Source organism: Glandiceps talaboti, chromosome 5 (assembly GCF_964340395.1).
Source record: "Glandiceps talaboti chromosome 5, keGlaTala1.1, whole genome shotgun sequence".
Taxonomy (NCBI): Eukaryota; Metazoa; Hemichordata; class Enteropneusta; family Spengelidae; genus Glandiceps; species Glandiceps talaboti.
This window is the reverse complement of record NC_135553.1, coordinates 6,701,070-6,726,230: the sequence shown is the minus strand read 5'-3', so window position 1 is coordinate 6,726,230 and position 25,161 is coordinate 6,701,070. Positions and strand designations below refer to the sequence as shown.

General features: G+C 34.8%; 1 protein-coding gene across 4 annotated transcripts in view; it reads right to left on the bottom strand.

Annotated features, from left to right (window-relative positions):
• Nucleotides 1-25,161, bottom strand: part of LOC144435984 (uncharacterized) — an 83,678-nt gene that overhangs the window by 51,823 nt on the left and 6,694 nt on the right. For all 4 annotated transcript variants that reach the window (XM_078124633.1, XM_078124635.1, XM_078124634.1 and 1 more), the window contains exon 2: nucleotides 13,455-13,513. In XM_078124633.1, the coding sequence (XP_077980759.1) occupies nucleotides 13,455-13,513 (59 nt within the window). The remainder of the gene's footprint in view (nucleotides 1-13,454; nucleotides 13,514-25,161) is intronic.

Sequence of the window (25,161 nt, the reverse complement as noted above, 5' to 3'; positions counted from 1 at the left end):
ATCGCCAACAAAAGACCCATAAATTGGCTGTCAGATCCACAATAGTGCAAATACATTTACTAATCACCTCACAGTTGACAGTAAAAAACACAGTTAGTAATATACAAAGTCAATCAATTCAATCTGAAATGAATTTTTATCAATTACTGCCATTATGACAATATTTCTAACTGGTCTATAAATGTGCCACACATGTGTAAATATCAATGTGTTCACAGGCCTGTCAGGCCTAACCAAACATAACTGTGTGGTTTACCACATTAACTTATGTACTTGTATATGACAGTTGTGGTTGGTAAATACTGATACAGTTCACAAAACTGACAAAATTTTGATATCAAAGGTACCATCATAAATAGTCGTACACTTTTTCTTTTCACTTGATTTTCTTTTATTGTGAAAATAACATTTCTTGAATCTATGAAGCAGGATATCTAGCATAGAACAAGAAAGTAATGTATTTGAAATTGTATACTTCACAATTCCATTTTGAAAATAATGTTCTAGAGTTCCATATATTTAGAATAGAATACTCCAAAATTCAAGAAAGTTGTCTTTCTGATGTATACTTCATAATTCCATTTTGAAAATAATGTTCTAGAGTTCCATACATCGAGAAAGTTGTCTATTTGAAACTGTATACGTCACATTTCCTTCCATTTATATATGTATATCTAAAAGAACACACTTCAGCATTCACGTATGCTCATACTTTGCATACGAAAATTTCAAACAAACTTTGAGAACATATTGTGGAAGAGGGGGGAACCTAGGGAAAACAAAAATAAATAACACATCTTCACTAAATCTGGCCACATGATTGTGTATTCAACACAAAGGGAAATGGGGAAATTTATCCTTTCCTTCAAAATAGCCTGTACTTCGATGATTTCCCTTACACTTTTGGAACTAGCTGGCTTTACTGTCAACAAAGTTTTGTCGTGTGATTTTTTATGAAAATGAGTCAAGCAGAGATTGTATCATGCTTTGTACAAATGACATAATCTATAATCATGTCCCTTGTTTGAGAATTAGACAAATTACAAAATGAAAACAGCTCCTAGTTAAAACTTGACCAGCAAAATATAAAACAGCCATACACACAGACATGGGAAAATTATACATTGACAGGACAACACACTTACAACATGAATTTACTAATGACTTTCGGTATAACCTTAGCCATTCAGACTAGCGAAAATAGAAATAGCCATGCGACAAAGAATAGAAGGACAACAGAATCACAACATGAATTTACTAATGACTCCTGGTGTAACCTTAGCCATCCTGACTAGCAAAAATAGAAATAGCCATGTCACAAAGAATGGACAACAGAATCACAACATGAATTTACTAATGACTCCTGGTGTAACCTTAGCCATCCGGACTAGCAAAAATAGAAATAGCCATGCGACAAAGAATAGAAGGACAACAGAATCACAACATGAATTTACTAATGACTCCTGGTGTAACCTGAGCCATCCAGACTAACGAAAATAGAAATAGCCATGCGACAAAGAATGGACAACAGAATTACAAAATGAATATACTAACAGCTCCCAGTTGAAACCTGACCAGCACAAACATAAAATGATCATAGAAACAGAGACAGGAAAATTGTACAGTGATATGACAACAACCTGTTGCTAGGAAACGGCCTCCTCATTTCCTCATTAGTGAAAAAAGTTTGGTTTTCGTATTTTCAACACACAACAGTACTAGCACATGTTTGTTGCATCATGACTATAGAAGGGTTTTGCAGAACAGTTGTTTAGTCTTGTACACAGGAAAGCCCTACATATAATGAGTGTAAGTCAGTGGAAGTTGAACTCTTGCGAACTGGAAAATAGACAACATACCACAGAGATAGAAATGTTGGGTAGGGCATGTTATTGTAAACATTGCCAGATCAGATTGAATACATAGAAATTACAGTATGGATATAGGTATATATAGTTACAGACATAATTCAGTTAGATACACCTAACAGTTGAGAATCTAGATACAGGTATGCATAGTGACAGACATAATCCAGTTAGATACATCTAACAGTTGAGAATCTAGAAATACAGGTATGTATAGAAACAGACATAATCCAGTTTAATAGATACATCTAACAGTTGAGAATCTAGATATATAGGTACGTATAGTGACAGACACAATCCAGTTAGATACACCTAACAGTTGAGAATCTAGATATACAGGTGTGTATAGTAACAGACATAATCCAGTTAGAAACATCTAACAGTTGAGAATCTAGATATACAGGTATGTATTGTAACATACACAATCCAGTTAGATACACCTAACAGTTGAGAATCAAGATACAGGTATGTATTAAAAGTAACAGACACAATCCAGTTAGATACACCTAACAGTTGAGAATCTATATATACAGGTATGTAAAGTAACAGACATAATCCAGTTAGATACATCTAACAGTTGAGAGTCTAGATATACAGGTATGTATTGTAACATACACAATCCAGTTAGATACACCTAACAGTTGAGAATCTAGATATATAGGTACGTATAGTGACATACATATGGTAATCCAGTTAGAATAGATACACCTAACAGTTGAGAATCACGATATACAGGTATGTATAGTAACAGACATAATCCAATTAGATACATCTAACAGTTGAGAGTCTAGATATACAGGTATGTATTGTAACATACACAATCCAGTTAGATACACCTAACAGTTGAGAATCTAGATATATAGGTACGTATAGTGACATACATATGGTAATCCAGTTAGAATAGATACACCTAACAGTTGAGAATCACGATATACAGGTATGTATAGTAACAGACATAATCCAATTAGATACATCTAACAGTTGAGAATCTAGATACAGGTATGTATAGTAACTGACATAATCCAGTTAGATACATCTAACAGTTGAGAATCTAGATATACAGGTATGTATAGTAACAGACATAATCCAGTTAAAATAGATACACCTAACAGTTGAGAATCTAGATATATAGGTATGTATAGTGACAGACATACGGTAATCCTGAGTTAGATACACCTAACAGTTGAGAATTATGAACATACATATGTAAAACAAATGAACACAGAGTACAAGTAAATATGTACACATACAAGTACAGGGGTATTTCTGACAATAACATATCTTGACATCCATGCTTTAATTAAGAATCAAAAGTACTGATACAATTCAGGTATTGGAATAACATTACTGTGAATATAGATATCAAGAACAGTACACCAAATGATCACACAGCCAAATATGTACGGTCAAGCATTATCTCATATCTAATCTTAACATCCTCATTTTAAGAATCAAAAGCCCTGAAACCATTGTAATGACAATTAAGAATATAGATATGTAAACCAAATAAACATGGAGTACAAGTAAATATGTATAAGCACTTCTGACATGTCTGACATCTATGTTTTACGAATCAAATCTCCTGATACCATGTAGGAAATAACACTTCTGACTATAGGTACATGTATGCTCATCAAATGAGCACAGAGCCAGATATGTGCAAGTATTTTTTTCTGACAATATATCATATCTTAACATCCATATTTTTAGAATCAAAAGTCCTGATACCATAGGCCAAGGATTAATATACATATAGGTACATTTATATACTAAATTTTGATGGATTAGTGTATAATATACTGTATATCAAATGAGTACAAAACCAAATATGTACATGTGTATGTGTTCATCATATCTTGTCGTCCATGTTTTAAGAATCCAAACTCCTGATAGCATTAGGAATAACAACCATAGATTTGTCAGTGTTTTATTTAAGGGCGGTAAGTAGGTAAAATCTACTGGGGTTCCCACATCATTTTACCGGGGTTCCCCACCTAAACTATGATACATTGCATGGGAAGCACTACCAGTTTTACCTCTTTCCCCCTTTCTGTTACCGGGGTTCCCAAACCTTAGCAAAAACACTGTATGTACATGATGAAATGAGCACAGAGCCAGGTACGTACATGTACATCTGATAATAACAACTCGAGCTGTAAATATAACAAGCATGAACCTAGTATCGACATTCAATCTATGCATACACCTAATGAGCACAAACCCTGTAACATCCAAATAATGACTTGGCATGTCTGTGTATGATTGATAGATCTAATTTACAGTCACACCACGGTTTTCGAGATCTCCTCAGGTGATGGGTATAATCTACCTGAGTTCTGCTTCATCATTTATCAAGCACCCCTATCGAAAATTACAATGAAATAATTAGAAAAGTGCAAATTTTCCAAGAACTCCTCACTATGACAGTATTTCTGAAGCACCGCAAAAAAAAAAAACCCCACTGCAGACAGTGTTGATACTCTGTCTAACGCTAACCCCACATTAATCATAATGATATCTCACAAATCGAAGAGATGTACAAATTAATGTGTATGTTTTCAAACGATTTCGAGCATTTAGTCTATTGACACATAATTTCAGAGCTTAACAGTTTGTGTATCATGGTATAACGATATACAGGGCTCTGTCATGGCTACACGTCTGATACAGTAAAACATACATCACCATGAAAAAAAAATATTTATTGAAATGTAATTATGTGGGCATTAACTGTAACATACTCGTATTTCACTCGAGGCAACTTGTTACTCACCTTGTTAATTTGGTTGAGTTGAAAATGATTGCAATAAAAACTGTAAAAACTGTCAGGGAGTTCACAGCTGGTGGGTGAGGACTCCTCAGGTGTGAGAACGCTCTATGAATATTGGCAGAATGCCAAATCTCAGTGACCTTACCATAACCCTGCACCTTTCACCCTTTTCGGGACAATATTTTTGTTTTGTCTTCCTATTTCAAACACCAGGTGTCACAACAATGAAATACTCAAGGATAATAACAATAGATTTTAATTTTTTATCACTTTTATTTTTGCATTTAATAGCACAAAATGAGAATATATATTATTCTATGTCATGGTAATGTCAGTACTAATTACAGGTTATCCTTAATGTCTATGTTATTTCAAGTAAATACAGTTATCACCAACTTGTGTACATGTATATTTTGCTAATTACAATGATAACATGATTTATTCAATATGATTGTGTGGTAGCCAGATTTGTACAGCAGGTGAAAACACCATTATTTTAACACATCACATCCAGACCCACTACTAGTATACTAGTATGTTCCATGGAATGAAATCTATTTTGATCTATCCATGGAGGTATAAGGGGAGACCCTCATTATAACCTCGAAAATCTATCTAAAGGACTACTTTAGATTAGGATTAAAATCTAGGTGTGAAAACTGGTTGTCTGACAGAACTATAGAAAACAGTTGGTGTAGAACAAGAGAATAATCTAATATGATCCACATACGTACGCACGCACACATTACACACATTACACACACACACGCACAACACACACACACACACACACACACACACACACACACACACACACACACACACACACACACACATAGACAGACACCACACCATGCCTATAGAACTACCGAACCTTAGCAGTTCAGTTGTGCTAATGAAGTTGTTTGGAATATGATTATCATTTCATCAAGAAGGCATTCAGAAAGATGAGGTCATTTCAGAACATTATGATATGTGAAATATTGTATATATAGGCTGACGACCTATGAATACGGAATAAATAGACCATTCTTTAGGTAGCAATTTCAATTTTCTTGAGATTTATAATCCAAACAGAGCATGCTCAGATGCAAATGACAGCGGGATTATTTGTCAGTTCAGTAATTATTCCTAATCTAGGAGGGAAGGAAGGAGAGCTCTTACAGATGAATCTGAGTGACAAAGCCTGGATTATTTTTGGTTAAAACATGTCATGTATTGTCAAAATAGTGCAAATAGCACTGTAGCATGACTGTATAGTTTAGTTTGTGTGTTATATAAACAAATATTTATATACACCATTATGTTACTGTTGGTATGGACAGTATCTTCGTTGCTGGGTCAATTTTGTCAATTTTTTGCAAGTTTATCCACTTGCCTGCCCATCCATATTTTTATCCATATTTTGTGCAAAATACATCACCATTTCACTGTTGCTATGGGCGTGGCCTTAATGCCAGGCGCATGAGCATTCACTTTTTGGATGTTTATTCACTTGCCTATAAACCATCCCTATTTTATCTTTCCAATATAAACCATAATTTGACTTTTGTTATGGACGTGGTCTTGTTGCTAGGTATATAGATGTCCATTTATGGAATTTTTATTTTTGCCTATTAATCCGTTGCTATCTTTGTAATATACACCACCATTTGGCTGTTGCTATGGGCATGGTCATGTTGCTAGGTATATTTGAATACATTTTTTAAATCTTTAATCATTTGCCAACCCATAATAGATTTTATCTTTTGAATATACACCATCATTTGGCCATTGTTATGGGTGTGGTCTTGTTTGTGAGGCACATTTGCACACATTTTAAAACGCTTTATTCACTTGCCTACTCATCCTGATTTTTATCTTCGTTATATACACCATCGTAATTCATTTGGCTGTTGCTATGGGTGTGGTCTTGTTGCTAGACATATTTACATACATTTTAAAAACCTTTATTCACTGGCATCTCCAGCCCATTTTTTATCTTTGTAATATACATCATCATCACTTGACTGTTGCTAAGGGCATGGTCATGGTTGCTAGGGCTACTTGTGTCGAAATGTTTTGAACAATATCTGCAGAAACATCCCCACCAAATTTTAGTCCCATTCACCATGTAGTTTTTAAAAGACACGTTTTTTTCATACCTAATTTACATATCACTGATGGGATCATTATGTCATTAATATTTTTTAATCTAAACATCCCTTAGAACATTCCCACCAAATTTAAGACCAATCTGCCCGGTAGTTTTGGAGTTTAAGTTCTTTGACCAAAAATCACATCATTTTAAATACCCAAATTCACATCTCTGATACGATCATTTTCATTTGAACAATTTTCCATCTACATGTTCTGAGTTCTGCTTTCATAATCTTATACAGGAGATACATGAAACCTAATTTCTTAAACTTTTGAATTCCCAGCAACACAAATGAAATAATCCTATCCTGTACATATTGCTTTACATGTAACTTCTTCACAAACATTGCCACCTAATACAATATCTCTGTACTCAGTAGATGTCAAAACTTGAAGAAGAGCTGTACGTGGGATGGAAAAACTAATATGTCATGTAATAACATTAAAAGCAGGATAAGGATACGAAAGTGATGCCATGAAGAAAGCAATGAACTCACATGACTGAGCTGACCCCATCAAGAGACTACCTAGTTTTGCGTATAAAAAGAGACTGACTGCCTAGTTCAGTGTGATTACGTAAGTCGGGTACAAGATATTGAAATGGAGATTGCCTCATTTTAATTAACACTGCTAGTAGGACAAGGAAACTAAAAAGTTGTGATGAACTAAAAGAAGGAATAACATCCAACAGGATCATATGATGATGAGTGCAAAGAACTCGTATCAAGCAGCAACTGAGCTGATGTGTCCTCATCAAAAGACCACCTAGTTTTAATATGTATACATCACTTGGGTACAATATGTTAAAATTGAGACTGTCATTTTAAAACAGTGCATGCTAGTAGGAAGAGGAAACTAAACTGACGTGATGAAGAGACAGAGAAGGAATCATGCCATGCATGATGATGTGATGAGGAGAGCACTGAACTGGTTGACCTGTTCCAGCCCTGTCACGAGACTACCTAGTTTTGTATAGAAAGAGACTACCTAGTTTTGTATATATTCATTAGTTAGCTTCAATATTGACATTGAATAAACATCATTTTAACATAACATTGCAAGTACTAGGATGGGAAAACTAAGATGTTGTGATGAAGAGAGAGATGGAATCACATCACACAGGATAAGAATGCTAAAGTGATGTGACTTGATGAGGCTGAACTCTTATCGAATGATAGAGACTGAGCTGAACTCTTTATGTTAGTGTTCTGTCCTGATAGTCAAGAGACTATCTACTGCATATATACATCAGTTAGGTACAAATTCCATACATTATTGAAATGGCAAATGCGTCATCTTGTATAACATTGCTATTGGGATGAAAAAACTAAAATGTCATGATGAAAAGAGAGATGAAATTACATCAAACAGGATCAAAATGCTGTAGTGACGTGATGAGGCGAGCAATGACCTCGTATCGAACGGCAACTGAGCTGAACTCTTTTGTCCACATCAAGAGAATGACTGTGTAGTTTTATGCAGTTAGGTACAATACTGAAATTGAGAATGTCATTTTAATATAACATTGCTATTAGGATGAGAAAACTAAAATGTCATGATGAAAAGAGAGAGGTGAAATGATTCCTGTGACGCAGGATGACAATGCAAAAGTGACATGATAGGGAGAGCAGTGAACTCGCATCAAATAGAGATTTAAGTTGAACTGAGCTGAGGTGTTACATGTAAGTCCTCATCAAGAAACTATGTAGTCTTGTGTGTAAAGAGACTACCTAGTTATGTGTATATACACCAGCTGGGTACAATCAATTGATATGGAGAATGTCGTTTCAGCATAATGTAAAAGTTGAAAGCAGTAGGACTATTACAACTGTAATTGAAACCAAACAAAATGATGGTTTTCTGACTACTCTGTACATCAACAATAGTTGACATTTTGTACTCGACATCATGTATAGCTTGTCAAATTTCTTTGCAAACACGTTGCCACAGGTATATCGGATCAATGATGACAATAATTGTATCTCTTTTCCACAGGCCATGCATGTTCAAACTAGCTATAGTCATCATAAAATTACCTACATATGTTTTCAACTTGTTTGGAGATTGATTTAAGAATACCGATTCCTACCTGATGACATCAGGTACACAACTTTGCCAACTGGATCAGCATTGAAACATTCTACTTTTCATGGAGTATGTACACAGAGAAATCCAATTAGTCATGAAGGAGGTTTATGAATGAGGTAATATGTGCATCAAGTCCTCTCAGATGCTGGTACTAAGATACATAACATGGATACTCCACACTCTAACTGTCTGTGGCTGCATACATGTACTTGGTGAAATACTGAAGTCATCTACATCCTATTCAGTAGCTAGGCTCAAATCTGTCTATTGTTATTATCTGTTACTGGGAACAAACTCACGAAGTAGCCAACATGAATTTGTCATGTTTTTTTTTAGCCCTTTCATAACAACAAATATTCAAAAGTGATGAGGAGTAACTTGAGACAATATTTTTTTATCAAAATGAATACTCATCTAAATGTACATTGCAGTATATTTATGTTGCTTAGTGTTTTGGAATGGGTATTGTTGCATACATGTATGTACCAGAGATTACTTACACGGTTGTGTGTGTGTGTGTGTGTGTGTGTGTGTGTGTGTGTGTGTGTGTGTGTGTGTGTGTGTGTGTGTGTGTGTGTGTGTGTGTGTGTGTGTGTGTGGACATACTAGTAATACTTTCACTGCAGTGCAATACAGCAAATGTTATTGCATTTATGCAAATGATATGCAAATCAACATATGACTGTTGCTTGTACACTAAATTGCACAGTAGCACTTTTTATCAAATCTTACTGTTTTGGATAAACATATGCAATAATAACAGAATCCCATTACACATGAGTGCCAGTGTGGGTATGGGGCATATACATTTGCACTCCTAGAGGCTTGCAGTGTTTCCTACTGCACTTTCACTCGCTATACTCATGAAAATTCAGCTGCAGAGAATACCATAACACCACTCATGCAAATACCCTGAGTATGCCACATAGAGTTCTGTACATATCACCATTAAAAGACATCATGTTCATATAGCCTTCAGTGATTGGCTTAGATTGTATCACATGGTATGGACTAGTCTATTGATCCATAGTGGCCTCAGTTTGTATATAGGAGGGCACTATTCATGTTTTATTTGCCCTAAGTCAATATTTACGTAACACAGTATTATGGGGGGGGGGGGGGGGGGGGGACTATGGAAAGACTATGTGCCTGAGAATGTGTTGTGTTATAAAACACTTATTGCCTGGCCTTATTTTGGTACAAGTACTAGTAGATGTCATATTACACTTCGGGATGTTATGTAGAAACTATTTTCCTCCGTTTTCAGCCTCTGTAAATAGTTGCTACATAACAGCTCTGGTGGTAATACACGTAGTCAACTACAGTAGTGTCCTCATGGCCAGGCAGTAAGTGCATAGTATTGAATTCTGCAGTTCTTTACGATCTTCATATGATACTCAACAACACTGTTTGGCTTACATGTAAGTCAATGAATCATTCATTTATTTTGCTTAACTGCAATGCAACAAATCTCACAGTAACGAGTGATCATTACACGTTGAAGTACTATAACACAATAATTCATAAGAACCAAAAAATTACACATAAACACAATCAAATATGGTCCATGTCCCTTTAGAGGACATCCTTCAACATTCTCTTCACATTTTTGCCCCTACATTAGTAAATAAATTCTATGATACAGTAGACATAAAATCATCAGATTTGAGGCAAGATATCAGCACTGGCTTAAAATGTCATAGGACATCGCAAAATGAATTGAAAAGGAAAGAAAGGGGATCGAGATCACATTTTAACCGGAAATCAGTCATTTATAATTCATATAGAGGACACGTGTACTGGTACAGTGTGAAAGTCTTAAAGTTACACTTCATTAATCCAAAATAGAAATTCTGTCATCTATAGCTAGCAGATATTTCATAGTCACGAATCATACCGGATTAAAATATTTAGCGATAAGAATGGGATTCACTGTCACGAACCAAAAGAAACCCTGTAGGCCTAGCAGAGAGTCAAGAACATTCAGTCAAAAAATATGAAACATGAAGTAGCACTCTTGTTTTGAAGATGTTGATGATCTTTGTGGTATCAATCTGAGCAGTTTTTCCTCCTTAATTGTAGTTTACGTTTTTTGACAAAAAATGACATTTTTGACCCAAATTACCTGTGAAGTGATGATTTTGCTTTGAACAATTTCCCAGCTAGACACCTAAAATAATCTCCCCACTAAATACCAAGGCAATTGGTCTGACAGTTTTTGAGTTTAAGTCGTTAAAACACACACACACACACACACACTCACGCACGCACGCTAGTATGCATGCACACACGTACACACATACACACACATGGACAGACACTGCACCATGCCTATAGCACTACTGAACCTTATCAGTTCAGTTGCGCTAAAAATTGAAGATTTGCTTGAAACATACGATGACGTCAACAGTATTACGATTCCTCTCAGAATCCAGTTACTCTCAAACAGGAAGTAGCAATTAGACGGCTACACCTTTACAAGTTTACAATAAAGCTATACTCCTACAAAACTAGATCGGAAGCATGGATCTTGGTTACCATGGCAACAAACATCTAAATGAGCTGTCCTCAGGTGCTTTGTCTGATTTGTACAGATCACATGACATCCTGTAAGAGACAGTTTTCACAAGCCAACAAAACAGGATTACCTCTTTTTTTTTGATATAGCATCAACTTTAATCTCACGGAGGAATGTACTCATCTTCCTTCATCTTTAGGGTTATTTGTTTGCATAAAAATAAAATGCCATTCCCCCATTTCTTTATAATACTAAAACCATTAAGACATTGTTTTGGAATTGTACATGGAGATGAGGAGTTTATCAGGTTTACCAAACCACCCCCACCCCTCCATCTCAACCCCCATCCCATAACCACTATCTTTACATCAGCATCAATCAATCACATGAAAAACACTTCAATATATTTAAATTTCAATCATTGACACAAGTACATTGAGACATTTTGGAGCAGGTTTAAATCTGATTTCTGTGAATTCTTCTCAAAATGAAATTTCTAAGGCCTTCATTTGTTGATATCACTAGGGTGTAAATGGTTGAATGGATGAAAACATAATTCCATAACTTACCATAAATAAATATTAAGTAAATGTGAGTGTAAAATTAATGATTAAATACCCATGGGAACTAACAGAGACATTATATTTGCAATTGAATATTCTGACAGACTTGGTATTCTCCCAAATCCAAAGAAAGCACAGTGCAAACGCCATCCTTGCCATCTAGGCCACCATGCTTGACAGGTTTCTACCGTGCTTCAAAAGTGTTCTACCATCCTTGAGCTTTAGTAAGCTTTGAATGACGATATCATAATATAATACTTCCACATGAAGAGAAATGGCTAATGCCAATGTCCATATGTATATTAAAGTCACACACATATAGTATGTGTGTTACTAATTATAAACATATCAGAGTATGTTTCATTGTTGAGGACATGCATTTTTTAATATTAAGCTGATCATTATGCAAATTACCATGTTAATGATATGTAAATTATGCAAATTAGCCACTATCTATGCAATCTATCCAGGAGAGAATATTGCCACTGTACATATACATGTATATGAAATCACTTACTGAAATTGATTTTGAAATCTTATCATAATAGTTATCATTTCAGGATGCTTAGGAACATCACTACCAATCATCAAACTGATTTCCCTTGTAGTTTCTACAGTTTTTTGCAAAAAGTACATTTATTGATTCCAGTTGCACATGTATTGACTGTTTTGATTTGAACAGAACAATTTTCCAGCTACGGTAGACAACATAAGTAACTTGTAACATCACATCACATCACATCACATCACATACCCAAGGTAACTGACCTATTGTTTTTTATTTCAAGTCATTCATGTACTGATAATCAGACACACATAATCATCCATGCAGAGACAGACAGATTTATAGACAGACAGACAGACAGACAGACAGAGACAGACAGACAGACAGACAGACAGACAGACAGACAGACAGACAGACAGACAGACAGACAGAGACAGAAACAAGCATGTACACAGATACCACACCAAACAATGTATATGACAGAATACATATCTACTACTATTAAATTAAGATCATGAGTATGCTAAACAGACAATCATAAGATATATTAGTATACATTATTATTATTATTTAATTCTTAAAGAACGCACTACACATACGTCTCAGTGCATTGTACACAACAAAGTAAAAAAAAAAAAAAAAAAAAAAAAAAAAAAAAACAACATAATTAATGTTCATGAAACAAAGGGAATTAAAATGCAATATACATCTATTGGCAGCTAGCTTGTTTGGAAACTGGCTTTTGTTAAGTACTTACTTGTATATATGAAAATCATAGGATGCACTGGTGGTTTATATACACACATACATACATCTACTAAATGTACAACATGATATATGTATCTTGTGTTGCAAGCCAGTTCAAAATCTTGACAATTCCTTGTATTGCTCAGTTAATTACAGGATGTACTGGATTACATTTCTTGTCATCATCTACAAAGTTAGCTGGTTCAAATGCTTGACAATTTGTAAGTATATTATTAGGTGCTACTCCATAAAACCTTACCTCAGACTGGTCAGGGTGATATTGCAAGGCTAAACGTCCGTAGGCTCGTTGGATGTCAACTGGAAAAAATTACAAAATGCAGTAGTATAAGAATCCAAGTGTACTTGATCAATGATAAATATATACTTAGTAATATACAAGACATCATACAAATGTATACTTTGAGGGCAGGCAAGGGGTATTTTCAAATCCCAAGAAGAGCCTCTGTTATCTTTCATATCATTTTCTCAGTGTACCGTAATACTAAGTCTGTATATGTAAAAGATATACATGTATTTATCTTATGATAAGCCAATGATCATAATGTGATGCAGAAAACTATAGAAAATATTTCTATCAAAAATGAATCAATATTTGAGCACTTGAATGCATTCCCATCACATCAGGTACTACCTGGCATGTTTATATTCAACTCAATGATTTCTTAACTTGACTTTTAGATTTAGAGTCATTCTGTGAAACTCTTAGAAAACAACATATCTGTGAAACTCTCCATGACAAACTTGTTGTCTGTGTGAAAAGACACATCACTGGGTAATAACACATGGATTGAGAGGCTGCAAGCATCAGGTATATAAGACAACAGGTGGTCACCTTACAGAACACAAATGTATACTTAATATAATAATAACTTCAGCCAAAAGTCATAGATACTGTAGATACAATAGGCAACAAAACAAAAGAATCGCAGAATTTCTGGAACTTCTTGAAAATGTTTCCATTACACTGATTTTGTGACTGAAGATAAAATTGATGTCTCCATGTGAAACCTACATGTATGCGATCTCAAAATTATTTCAAAGCAAAAATATTCATATAATGATATCTGCAGCAGTAGCAAGTGATTTCAGTATTATTGGAAATTTAACTGGTTGCCATTTAAAATCTTAAAAACTAATTACATATACTTTGCACTATGTATATGGCACCAGCAGCTGTTATTGATTCCCAGAGTTTCCAGTCCCTGTTACATTTTGTTAATCAATTTGAGTTCCGGACCCCTGTTTTCAATACACAGTATACATAATGCATAATATATTTTATTAGTTAAAGTACATGTATTTCCACATGACTACATGAACTGATGAAAATTTATGAAGACATTTACACTATGGAAAGGAGAAGAACCAGCAGCTGAAAATCAATATATGTGTAGGTTTATTCATGTGTTGTATATCATATATCTGTAAGGTCATGGCCTTGTAACAACTGGGAAGTGATCAAGGCGAGTGAGTACCAGCACATGTACACTATAATGTAGTACCATCAATGAGAACACAATGTGTGGCATGACCTATACCCACAGTGTACTACCACACAAATAATGATACAGTGTGCATGGATCTATACAAGTTCAATACACAGAGCAAGAGATGTTATGACAGTCTCCTACACATAATGGAGCAAGCTGTCAATAAATATAACAAGACATTTTCTGGGCCCACATCGTATAAGGGTCTTTCTCCTGAAATCGGGGTAAAATGTACTTGAACAATGACCACTGTTGTTGATCCTATTCTTATCACAGATCTGTAACCTCAGCAGAACATGTATGCGTATCAAAGACATTACTTTTGCCCAGTATCCATGGTGAAGTCCACTCTCGACATCCATCAATTTGATTTTACTACATGTGCAAAATATTTCCTCCTCTTTGAAACTCCTATCTGAAGCCACCATTTCATTAAGAATAATTTTCGGACAATACAGTATAACATTTGATATATGATGTGTCAGCAAACGATTTGTCATCTGCATTATGAAACAATGATCATATGTTCACTATGTCTTTCTAGCCTTTATAAATCAATGATTCCATCACTTTTAATACATATGCCTACTTCAGGCTATATTCTTTTCATTTCGATTGTATACTCTATACATCCTGAGCAGCAAGATGTCACGACATGAATACATCTAATTCTGATCAACGTGATGCTAATACCAGCTCTGCATGTCTACTGCATATAATGTAACTGTCACTTGTCAACATCATGCCATACCATTTGCATATGTGATACAGGTTTCAACTTGTACTGCTCATGATTGTCAAACACAAGCTCTACATAATTAAATGTCTTAAGTTGTCTGGAACCATATCCATCTGAGGTCTCTCAATGCAGACACAGTATATTTGTACTTCTTGATTATTGTGTTAAAATGGGTCTGAAATTTTTGCTGCCCTATTCGCCACAATTGCCTGGAATCCATGCGTACTTGTTCTTCAGTACATGTATAGTCTGGAATTCATACTGTCCTGTTCTACAGTAGAGCATGGAATCCAAGGTGAACTTTTACTGTACAGTAGAACCTCTTATCCATGCTGTCCTGATCTTCAATATAGTATGAAATCCCTGCTGTTCTGTTCTATAATATTCAGTCTGGAATCCATGCTATCCTCACTCCTGTTCTACAACATAGCATGGAACCCATATGGTCCTGTTCTACGGTATAGACTTAAATTCATGTTCTACAGTATGGCCTGGAATCCATGCTGTCCTGTTCTACTTTATATGGCCTGGAATCTATTGTCCCATTTTACAGCATAGCCTGGAATCTATTGTCCTATTTTACAGAATAGCCTGGAATCTATTGTCTTATTTTACAGCATAGCCTGGAATCTATTGTCTTATTTTACAGCATAGCCTGGAATCTATTGTCTTATTTTACAGCATAGCCTGGAATCTATTGTCTTATTTTACAGCATAGCCTGGAATCTATTGCCCTATTTTACAGCATTGAAAGATATATGAGGATGTAGGTTCCAGAATACAGTGTCACTGTTGTGCACACACTTCAATTTTTTCACTATTATGTACATAACTTACAATGTGGTATTATACTGGCTGTTTCTATAAATATACTGTGTTTGCCTTAACATGAATAAAATCCAAGTAAATGATATACAACTATACACAAACATGTACCTTTCTGCTGTCAATAAATGTACTATATATAAAACAAGGCTTTACTAGTGGCTGTAGAGTATTAAACTGAAGTGAAGTGAGTGTGGTATGATTTGTGAGGATGGGGCTTTCTATACATTGATACCAATACTAGGGCAATAGTGAAAATGTGATGTACACATACACACTGAAGCTTTGTACTTCCCGTCATGATATAGTTTCTGGTTGCATGAATATACTCTAGGACCACCAGGTTTTAAGTTCCATCCACTTAAAAACACCTAAACATGTGAGCATGAGTATGCAGAACTTAGAAACCATAGGTATATTGTAACCTAGGATATAGAATTGTATATTGTGTAATTGTGCATTTTAAGTGATTCTGACCTCCCTAAGAGAGGCAGACCAATAGGGTCCCCTAAAACCAAAACTACCTATGTAGTTGAACAGTGAAATTAAAGTGAAATAAATAATAAAGATTGACCATACTATTTTTTACCCTTTTACAGAATTCTATGTGCTCACTACTCAGGTGTTATGAAATCTTATCCTTGATATAAGAAGACTATATAGATGAAAAATCTGTTTCCATATAAGATATACAGTCTGAATTTGAACCCGACCAGCATCAGCTAGGTTTGATTACAAAAATTAACCAGGTCTGTATGTAAGAACAGTGATGCTCAGTTTGACCATGCCGAACACAGCAGGTTTTCCCTGGCCCCAGGTACTCATATCAGTTTCCTTCTGCTTCAACAAAACTTGGGCACCAAAGAACTACTTTGTGGCAACCATTCAAAAAATTTCTGAATTTATTTGGACGAATAATGTTTACAAGTACTAAATACTATAATGTATTATTATATATTTGGTTTGGGTTTAATAACAACATACAAAAAGTAGAGAGTTCAACAGAACAGAGTTTAGCCGTTTTACTTTTGCATTTTATACATTATTCTTCGTCATTCTACAGCAAAGTTTAGTGCATACAGCAAAGGCCTTTATTTCTCTCAATAGCAACAAACAATGATGTAATCTGTACACACAAATGTACAGACATTCACAGTATGATAGATTCAGTCTGTATTAAGGCCTTACTGCTTGTCAAGGGTTTTCCCACAATTGCACAAATTTCAACATGTTTTCTAATCACGTCGGAGTAGTTGCATAAAAAAACATTCCTTTCTCCTCTTTGTTATAGATCATCTATACTTATGACAGTTATGTACAATGGGTTGACTGAACAAGATTTCAATGTTTTCAAAATTCTTCTCTGAGTCTGAGAGACATTTCAGGTACATGATATACTGAATTAAGCATCATACCTAAACAAACTCTAATAATTCATCTTTTCTTTCAGTTCATAGTTCATACAGAACCCTGTCATGCTATAGTGTATTCCTCTCTCTATTGTACTTTTTATAAGAAAACAAGCCTCCATCGAAAACATAGGCCCTAACTGGTGTGTTGTATATGGCAAAGTAATTCTGCAATTTGAATGTGTCTCTAGATACAAAACTTCATAATTACTTGACCTTGAATATGGAGGGCAAAGTCAAAGGTCACTATAAAAAGAAAACTTACTTTTGCTTATATAGACATTTAAATGGAGTCTTTGTGTATTCAAGTTATTGTAGAAAGAAAAATTTTGGTCATTTCACCTTGAAAATGTTTATCAAGGTCATAGGTAAAAGTCTCAATTGAAAGCTTACCATTGATATGTGGGGTACCCAGTAGACACTTGAACAGTGTGTTATATAATATGTATCAAACTTTTTACCTCGATAACAAGGAAAATGTGCCTTGTTATCACAAATATGGCTGCAAATTGCTATACAGGTCAAGGTCTTGAAATTAAGTGAAGATTAACCTCAACCAAATTTGGCTATTTGCCATTTTCAAGGTCAAAGTCGTCTTAAAATAAAGCTTATCTTTAATAGTATATGGGTAAAGACACTTGCATGGAATTGCTGTATATTATACCTCCAAAGTTCTAATGCAAATTGTGAAATTTTACAATAAATATGGCTTCTATTTGGTCATATTTGATTAGTGTCAACACAAAGTGACATGCAAATGTCTCACATAGTAGTAATAGTACATGTATATTACTAGGATTGTGCCAGTATTGGTTGAAATCAGTTGGTGCATACCAAAGATATGAGGGTAAACACATGGACTGATGGACACAAGGACAGATCCAAGCATAAAAGTTCCCCTCAGGGTGGTGACATCTGGGCTATAAATATTTGATATCAGATGTCAAAATCCAATATTTCAAAATGATGACACGTTAGGCTTTTATGTTGTTTGTTTTTCATTGGTTCTCACAAAACCCATGCTTCCTGCTAGACATATTCTCTGAGGAAAACAATTTGATGATGATAATCGAAAAGAAGAAACGACAGATTTGATACTCAATTTTCAAATCCCATATTTCGATGACACTCTGAGCTGTCACGTTTTCATATTTTTCCCTGTTTCTTGTGAAATTCATGCTCCTAATAGATACTCTGTGGAAAATGCAATCATTATCATCTGACTGTTGAAATGTAATCCTCAAACTTTATTTCAAGGTGGTACCTGTAGCATATTAAGCACACAAACTGTAGACAGGTGAAATATGTTATTAGACTTAAGTCACTGCAGAATCAGATCACGATGGTCACATACATGTAAGTAATCACAGTCTGGATCGAACCCCCAATCCATGATAACTTAATTCCAATCTTTCTACATTTCTGTATTGCAAAACAGGAGAGTATGGCCTTCAGGCTTATGCAGTTGCACACACAAACTTTATGCATACTTATAAATGTCATTCATATCATAGTATATGTATGACATGAAGTAAGAGTTGAAATTATACCCTGTAGATTTAATTTAAAAAATATCGATGAAACTCCCCTGACTGTACAGTTGTGATGCCCTGGTTTTTCAATGTTTATGAAGACTGTGTATTGAATGAACTATAATAGAAAGGGCACTAGATGTCATTGCCTACATGTACTTTCATTGCACTTTCTCACATTCACAAGCAGATTGTGACTAACATCCTTTCACCAGATGCTAAGACTTATCCTGTCAACATGTAAGCATTAGCCAGAAAAAGGGTAGCGAATTCTTACTGGGTTTTAAATCTACCTGCTGTATCAGATAACATTCGTGCCATTATCATGTGATCTATACATCCTAGTGCCATTATCATGTCATCTATAATATATATGATATCACTAAATCTGCATCAGTAGACAGGTTCACATCACAAAGTGACAGATTTCATGGTGGACTTGGACGTATCTATGTGGGATTGAACTTTCGCTGTGTGAATTCATAATCTAAGCTTAGGTTTGAATACAAAGCTATTAGCACAAGTTAAGTGTCTGTGTAGTTGACATTATTTGAAATCCTAGGCTGTAGATGTCATAAACCTTACAAGTTACATATTATACCCCTCCCCTCCCCTCCCCTCCCCAATAATTTCACCATACTTTCCTCCTAAAATTATGATAAATATGGCACACTACAAGTATGAATTTTACCACATTTCAGTTTGCAATCCAAACCTTGCCAAATTCATTGGGCTCTGTGTACTTGTATACATATACATGGTGGCTTGTGTGGACACGTCTTTATACTTTGTGAGTGAACTGTGTGATGTCAGCCTACAGACTTGTCTTGGTGTTGCATCAAGTCTCTTGGGCTAACATTACATGTACATCTGTACTGCAGTGTTGTATGGCTTCTTCTTCACTACAATAATTTGTGTATGGTGACTCATAACTTCCATGTGCCAAATGACTGATGTTAATATTCATGAATTAATTTAGATTGTTAGACATGCACTTTATAGCACTAAATAATTAGTATTTGTGTATTAAATTTGACAACTTTAGTAGTATTAAATAGATTGTGTACTTGTCTTAATTTGACAAGGTTTACTTTCACTTGGTACTAAACATCTGGCACTTCGTGTTAATAACTGAACTTAATCCACAATAATTTTTTAACTTTTTCTATTCTTGTGTAAGTAATCTACTGATGCTGGGAAAAAAACGTTTGTGATTTTAAAATGGTTGGAAGGCTACAAAATGTAGCTAGTGTTGTATTTCAAGAAAGACGTCTCTCTAGTTGACATTTTTGTGGAACAGTTACACATACTTTGATTCTGAAACTACGTTCTTTCTGGACATTCACCTAAGTGCTATGCTGTGCAGTGACAAAATGATAGGATTCCATACAAATTGACTACTGCTCATATCATGTTAGTGTTCACTGGCTCAGTTATACAACCATGCAGAAACCAATAAGAAACTAAACATTGTATACTTTAAGATAGCAATATTACAATTTCTTGTTATATTTCATGTAAATGAAATAACCATTAAGCATACATTCATGCACTGTATACAGAATTCTGTAACTAGATGCAGACATGAGGGTGCCAATGTTTTGGTGTCTGCATTTGATGTCTACACAATGTCACATGAGTTCATTTCATTTAGACAAAATGTTGCAAAAACCTGTATCCATTAAATCTTGCTATTGGTGTCTATATGATTATATCAAACAGAGCCACTGAACACTCACATTAAATGGGCGGTAAAACCTATTCACCACTTGGTCCAATATGACATCTTAAAACATTCATGAATATTCATAAATCTATGGTATATGACATCAATACTTCACTGAAGTAGTACTTCATTTTAACAAAGTCAATTCCAATCTTCAACATAGAGGGCAACCATCTCTCTATAAATTAGCCATACAATAGCTTAATTTAATACTTCCTGCCCTAATGCTTTTTTCCAAAACTTTGTTTCCGATAGAGTTCTGTGAAAACATACATGTATTTCTGAGTGAAATCATTGAGAAACTGTTGTGTACAGTAACTGGTCACATGACAAATACTGGCATTACACAGCTACTTAGTAGCTACTAAGTGAATTGAAATTTTATCCTTTCTGTTCTTTGTTCTATATCATTTAAAAATAAATCAAGAACAGAAACTTATTTATATTTTGTTTCAAGCATTGACACTACTACCACTTCACTTGTTTCTGAAAGCCTTAAGTTCTTAGGCAAAAAAGTCCTTCGGCAAAATTTGAATTTGAACCATGATTGTGCTCCATCTCTCACATTCTTTGCACTTATTTCAAAGTCCATCCATACAAAAATGTTCATACCAGTATCATAACTGTTGGAGATGCAGAGTTGGACTGGCAGTGATTGACTTCTGCCTAAAAGACTTCCAAGAAAATACCCCGGATATGTCCATCCATACCAATAGTTCCTGTCGTAATTATTGGAGCGCAGTTCATTATATGCACACAGTACAGAAGAAGGGTAATTTTACAGAATTGCCGAGGAAATTTGCGATTACAATGTACATGTCCATCCACACAAACAGTTTTTATGGTGACTGGCGTCACACTGTAATTTTGTTCATGGGGTGCAGTGACATAAAATCTAAAATGGAGAATGTACTGTTGATGATGCCAAGAATCAATAGGACAATAGAGTGCAACGTATAGTAACTTTGGAATGGTGAATTGGAAGCGAATGTGACGTTTCAATCCGTCTACTACAGATCATGATCACACAATGATTTAATTATTCAGCATTAATGTCTCTCTCCACCAGCTTTGGTGAGAGAATAATCAAATCATTGCATGATCAAGGTCCATACTACTAGATGGATCGACAGATCGCATCCGTTTCCAATTTCCAATTCTGAAGTAACTAAGGTTTACCGTCCTAAAATAAAGAATACATACATTACCACATAAATTCACAATCTATCATCACAAATATTTGAAAATCATCATCAGGTTATTACTATAGTACTAAGCCAAGAATCTGCTGTCTACACTGTTCTACAGTGTCCTGATATGACATGACATGAAGTGACCCAACAATAGTACAGTAACACATAAATTCCAGACTATGCGATGTACCAAAGCATGAATTCCACTCTGGCAACCACTGTGACCACATCTGTGACCACATGAACAATTGTACAGCATATGTCTTAAAACTGTTTTATTAATTCAATGCAAGCAGGATGATTGACTTACACTGTACTATCACTATTGAACAGATGCACTGTAGGAAAAAAGTACACAGACCTGTCCAGTTCAGTTCAATCAATCAATCTATATAATGTATTTACTCTACCTACACAATCAGAGAATAACAGTATTAGAAAAAATACACCATAAATGTTTGCAAACAACTTACAAAGCAAAAACATTACAATGTTCATCTACTGTACAGAACTACTGGAGGGTACAGCATATTGCAGTCTTTCTATAAAACATAGCTATATGTATAGGTTCAAGATAATTATACTCCATTCACTTTTTTTTTAAAAATTTCTTTTAGTGAAAAATGGTATGTATGCGTGTATGCGTGTATGTATGTATGTATGTATGTATGTATGTATGTATGTATGTATGTATGTATGTATGTATGTATGTATGTATGTATGTATGTATGTATGTATGCATGTAATACATATGTGCGCGCGCGTGTGTGTGTGTGTGTGTGTGTGTGTGTGTGTGTGTGTGTGTGTGTGTGTGTGTGTGTGTGTGTGTGTGTGTGTGTGTGTGTGTGTGTGTGTATTTATATTTAACTAAATGACTGAAGTCTGCCTTATGAATTGAGGCCTGGTGGTTTATTGGTATCTATGACTCATAACAGAGACCATTGTGCATGCACAAGACACACTTCACTTTCCAAGTATATTATGAGTACAGGATAACCACATCAGACTTTTATACTGAACTAAGAATTTCTAAGTGGTTTCGGAAACCATCAATCAAATTATTACATGAAAATGATAAATGGAAATCATCTGCCTCATATTAAACACTGCATCAATTACAAAGTCTATCATTCAAAGGTAGGTTAAACCTGGGTTTACTTTTCCTATTCATGTCAATACCTAAATTGTAATAATTAGAAAAATTAAGTACAGTCATTTGTACGGAACTACAACAATATTTGGTAGTAAGAGTTTCAGTCCATAGCTACCAGTAGCAATCAATCATATTTGTATTTTAGCAAACATAGAATACACAAATTATACATTCACACTTTTTTTTGTTTCCTTTGTTCACTACAATCCACTCATGATCTCAATCTGATAATAATAATGTTAATAATATTAGTTTTTATATAGCATTTTGCCACTCAGTGCTCAAAGCGCATTACAATTATTACCCCTCGCTCAGATCTATATTATACTGCCTCAACTCCTTGGGGAGCATACAATCCATTGCAGCCTTTGTAAGCACATAGGATTAAAGCATTCACATTGCAACCTCTATCCTACCAGGCCCCCAATTATACAGCTGGGTGGACTGAGGCACAGTCTTGGATCAAATCTTGCCCAAGGACTTTAGCACAAATGGCAGCATGAAGCTCGAACAAGCAACCTGCAGATTCCAAGCCAGCCACTCTAACCATTCACCTGTCATGACACAATGAATCTATTCAAGGAAAAGACATAGTTCTATTCTAAATATCATTAATTGACCAATGCACTGCCAAATCTACATCTAATCTGCACTTCTTCTAAAGAGAGAATATAATTTCAAAACACATGTACAATTAGTGATAGACCTGGACAAAAAATGACAATGATAATAATGTGCTGCATTTACTGTTCACGAAATGAAACTCTCATTTCCATGTCTATTAACTTTTCTACAGTTTCATCACTTCAAAGCAACAGGGCTAGAAGGCAGCATATAGGAAGTTGCTGCTAATTCATTATCAAATAGCATTTTGTAAATATCAGCATTCAACAGTTGACATCTTAAATTTACTAGCATTTCAATTAGAAAGTTAAAAGTTAAAGTTTAGCTGCATTTGACCACCAAATGTTGACATCCATTTCCATATTTGCTATTCAATACTAAGATAAATGAACTCACATAACTGAACAGCCATGAACTTTTATTGATAACAATAATAATGACTACTTTTATGATAATGAGGAACCCTTTTTAATAACATGAGTACTGTCATTCAACAACAACATTGATGATATATATAATTTTTTATGTTAACAGATAACAATGGCATATGTGACAATGAACGATGTTGATAAGAATTAATCCTACATTTTAAATTCTTGGAGCATTTTGCTCCTAAGTTGGAGTATTTTGCTTCCAACATTCAGGAACAAACTAATCTTGCCCAAAGAGTTAACTTCCCAGGCTGGAAGGTGTTGCATTTGAATGAGACTATTGATAGGGTAAATATGTAAAGTTATACATGTACTGTAGTACAGCAGATTAGACGGTACCAGAAATTCAGCTAGTACCAACACTGAACATTGATAATGATACTACATATACTTGCACTTTATATATATATATATACATGTATGCTGTTATTTTTAGCAACGGCTGGTTTATCACCTAAATCACCAGATGGTATTTACAATTCAAAATAAAGCGAAGGTAAATACGAGAATGGTGGTAGGGGTTTATATATATATAAATTTATTTGTACATATAATATTCAGAACAGTATGGCAAAGAATTAAGTAATTCTCTGTTGTGAACAGAGACATGGGGACAACAGTACCAGGACTACGAAGTTACACATTGTTAATCAGAAAGAGAATCAAGGAACACTTTGCATCATCTATGACAAAGGTGAGGGCATGCTCCCGCATTTCTTACATGGTCGACCATGGTTACACTTTTTCAAGAATTTCAAAACTTTAATAATAATAGTCACTCATATTAATGTTGAAGAATTATATCCAAATGAACCCTTGATGA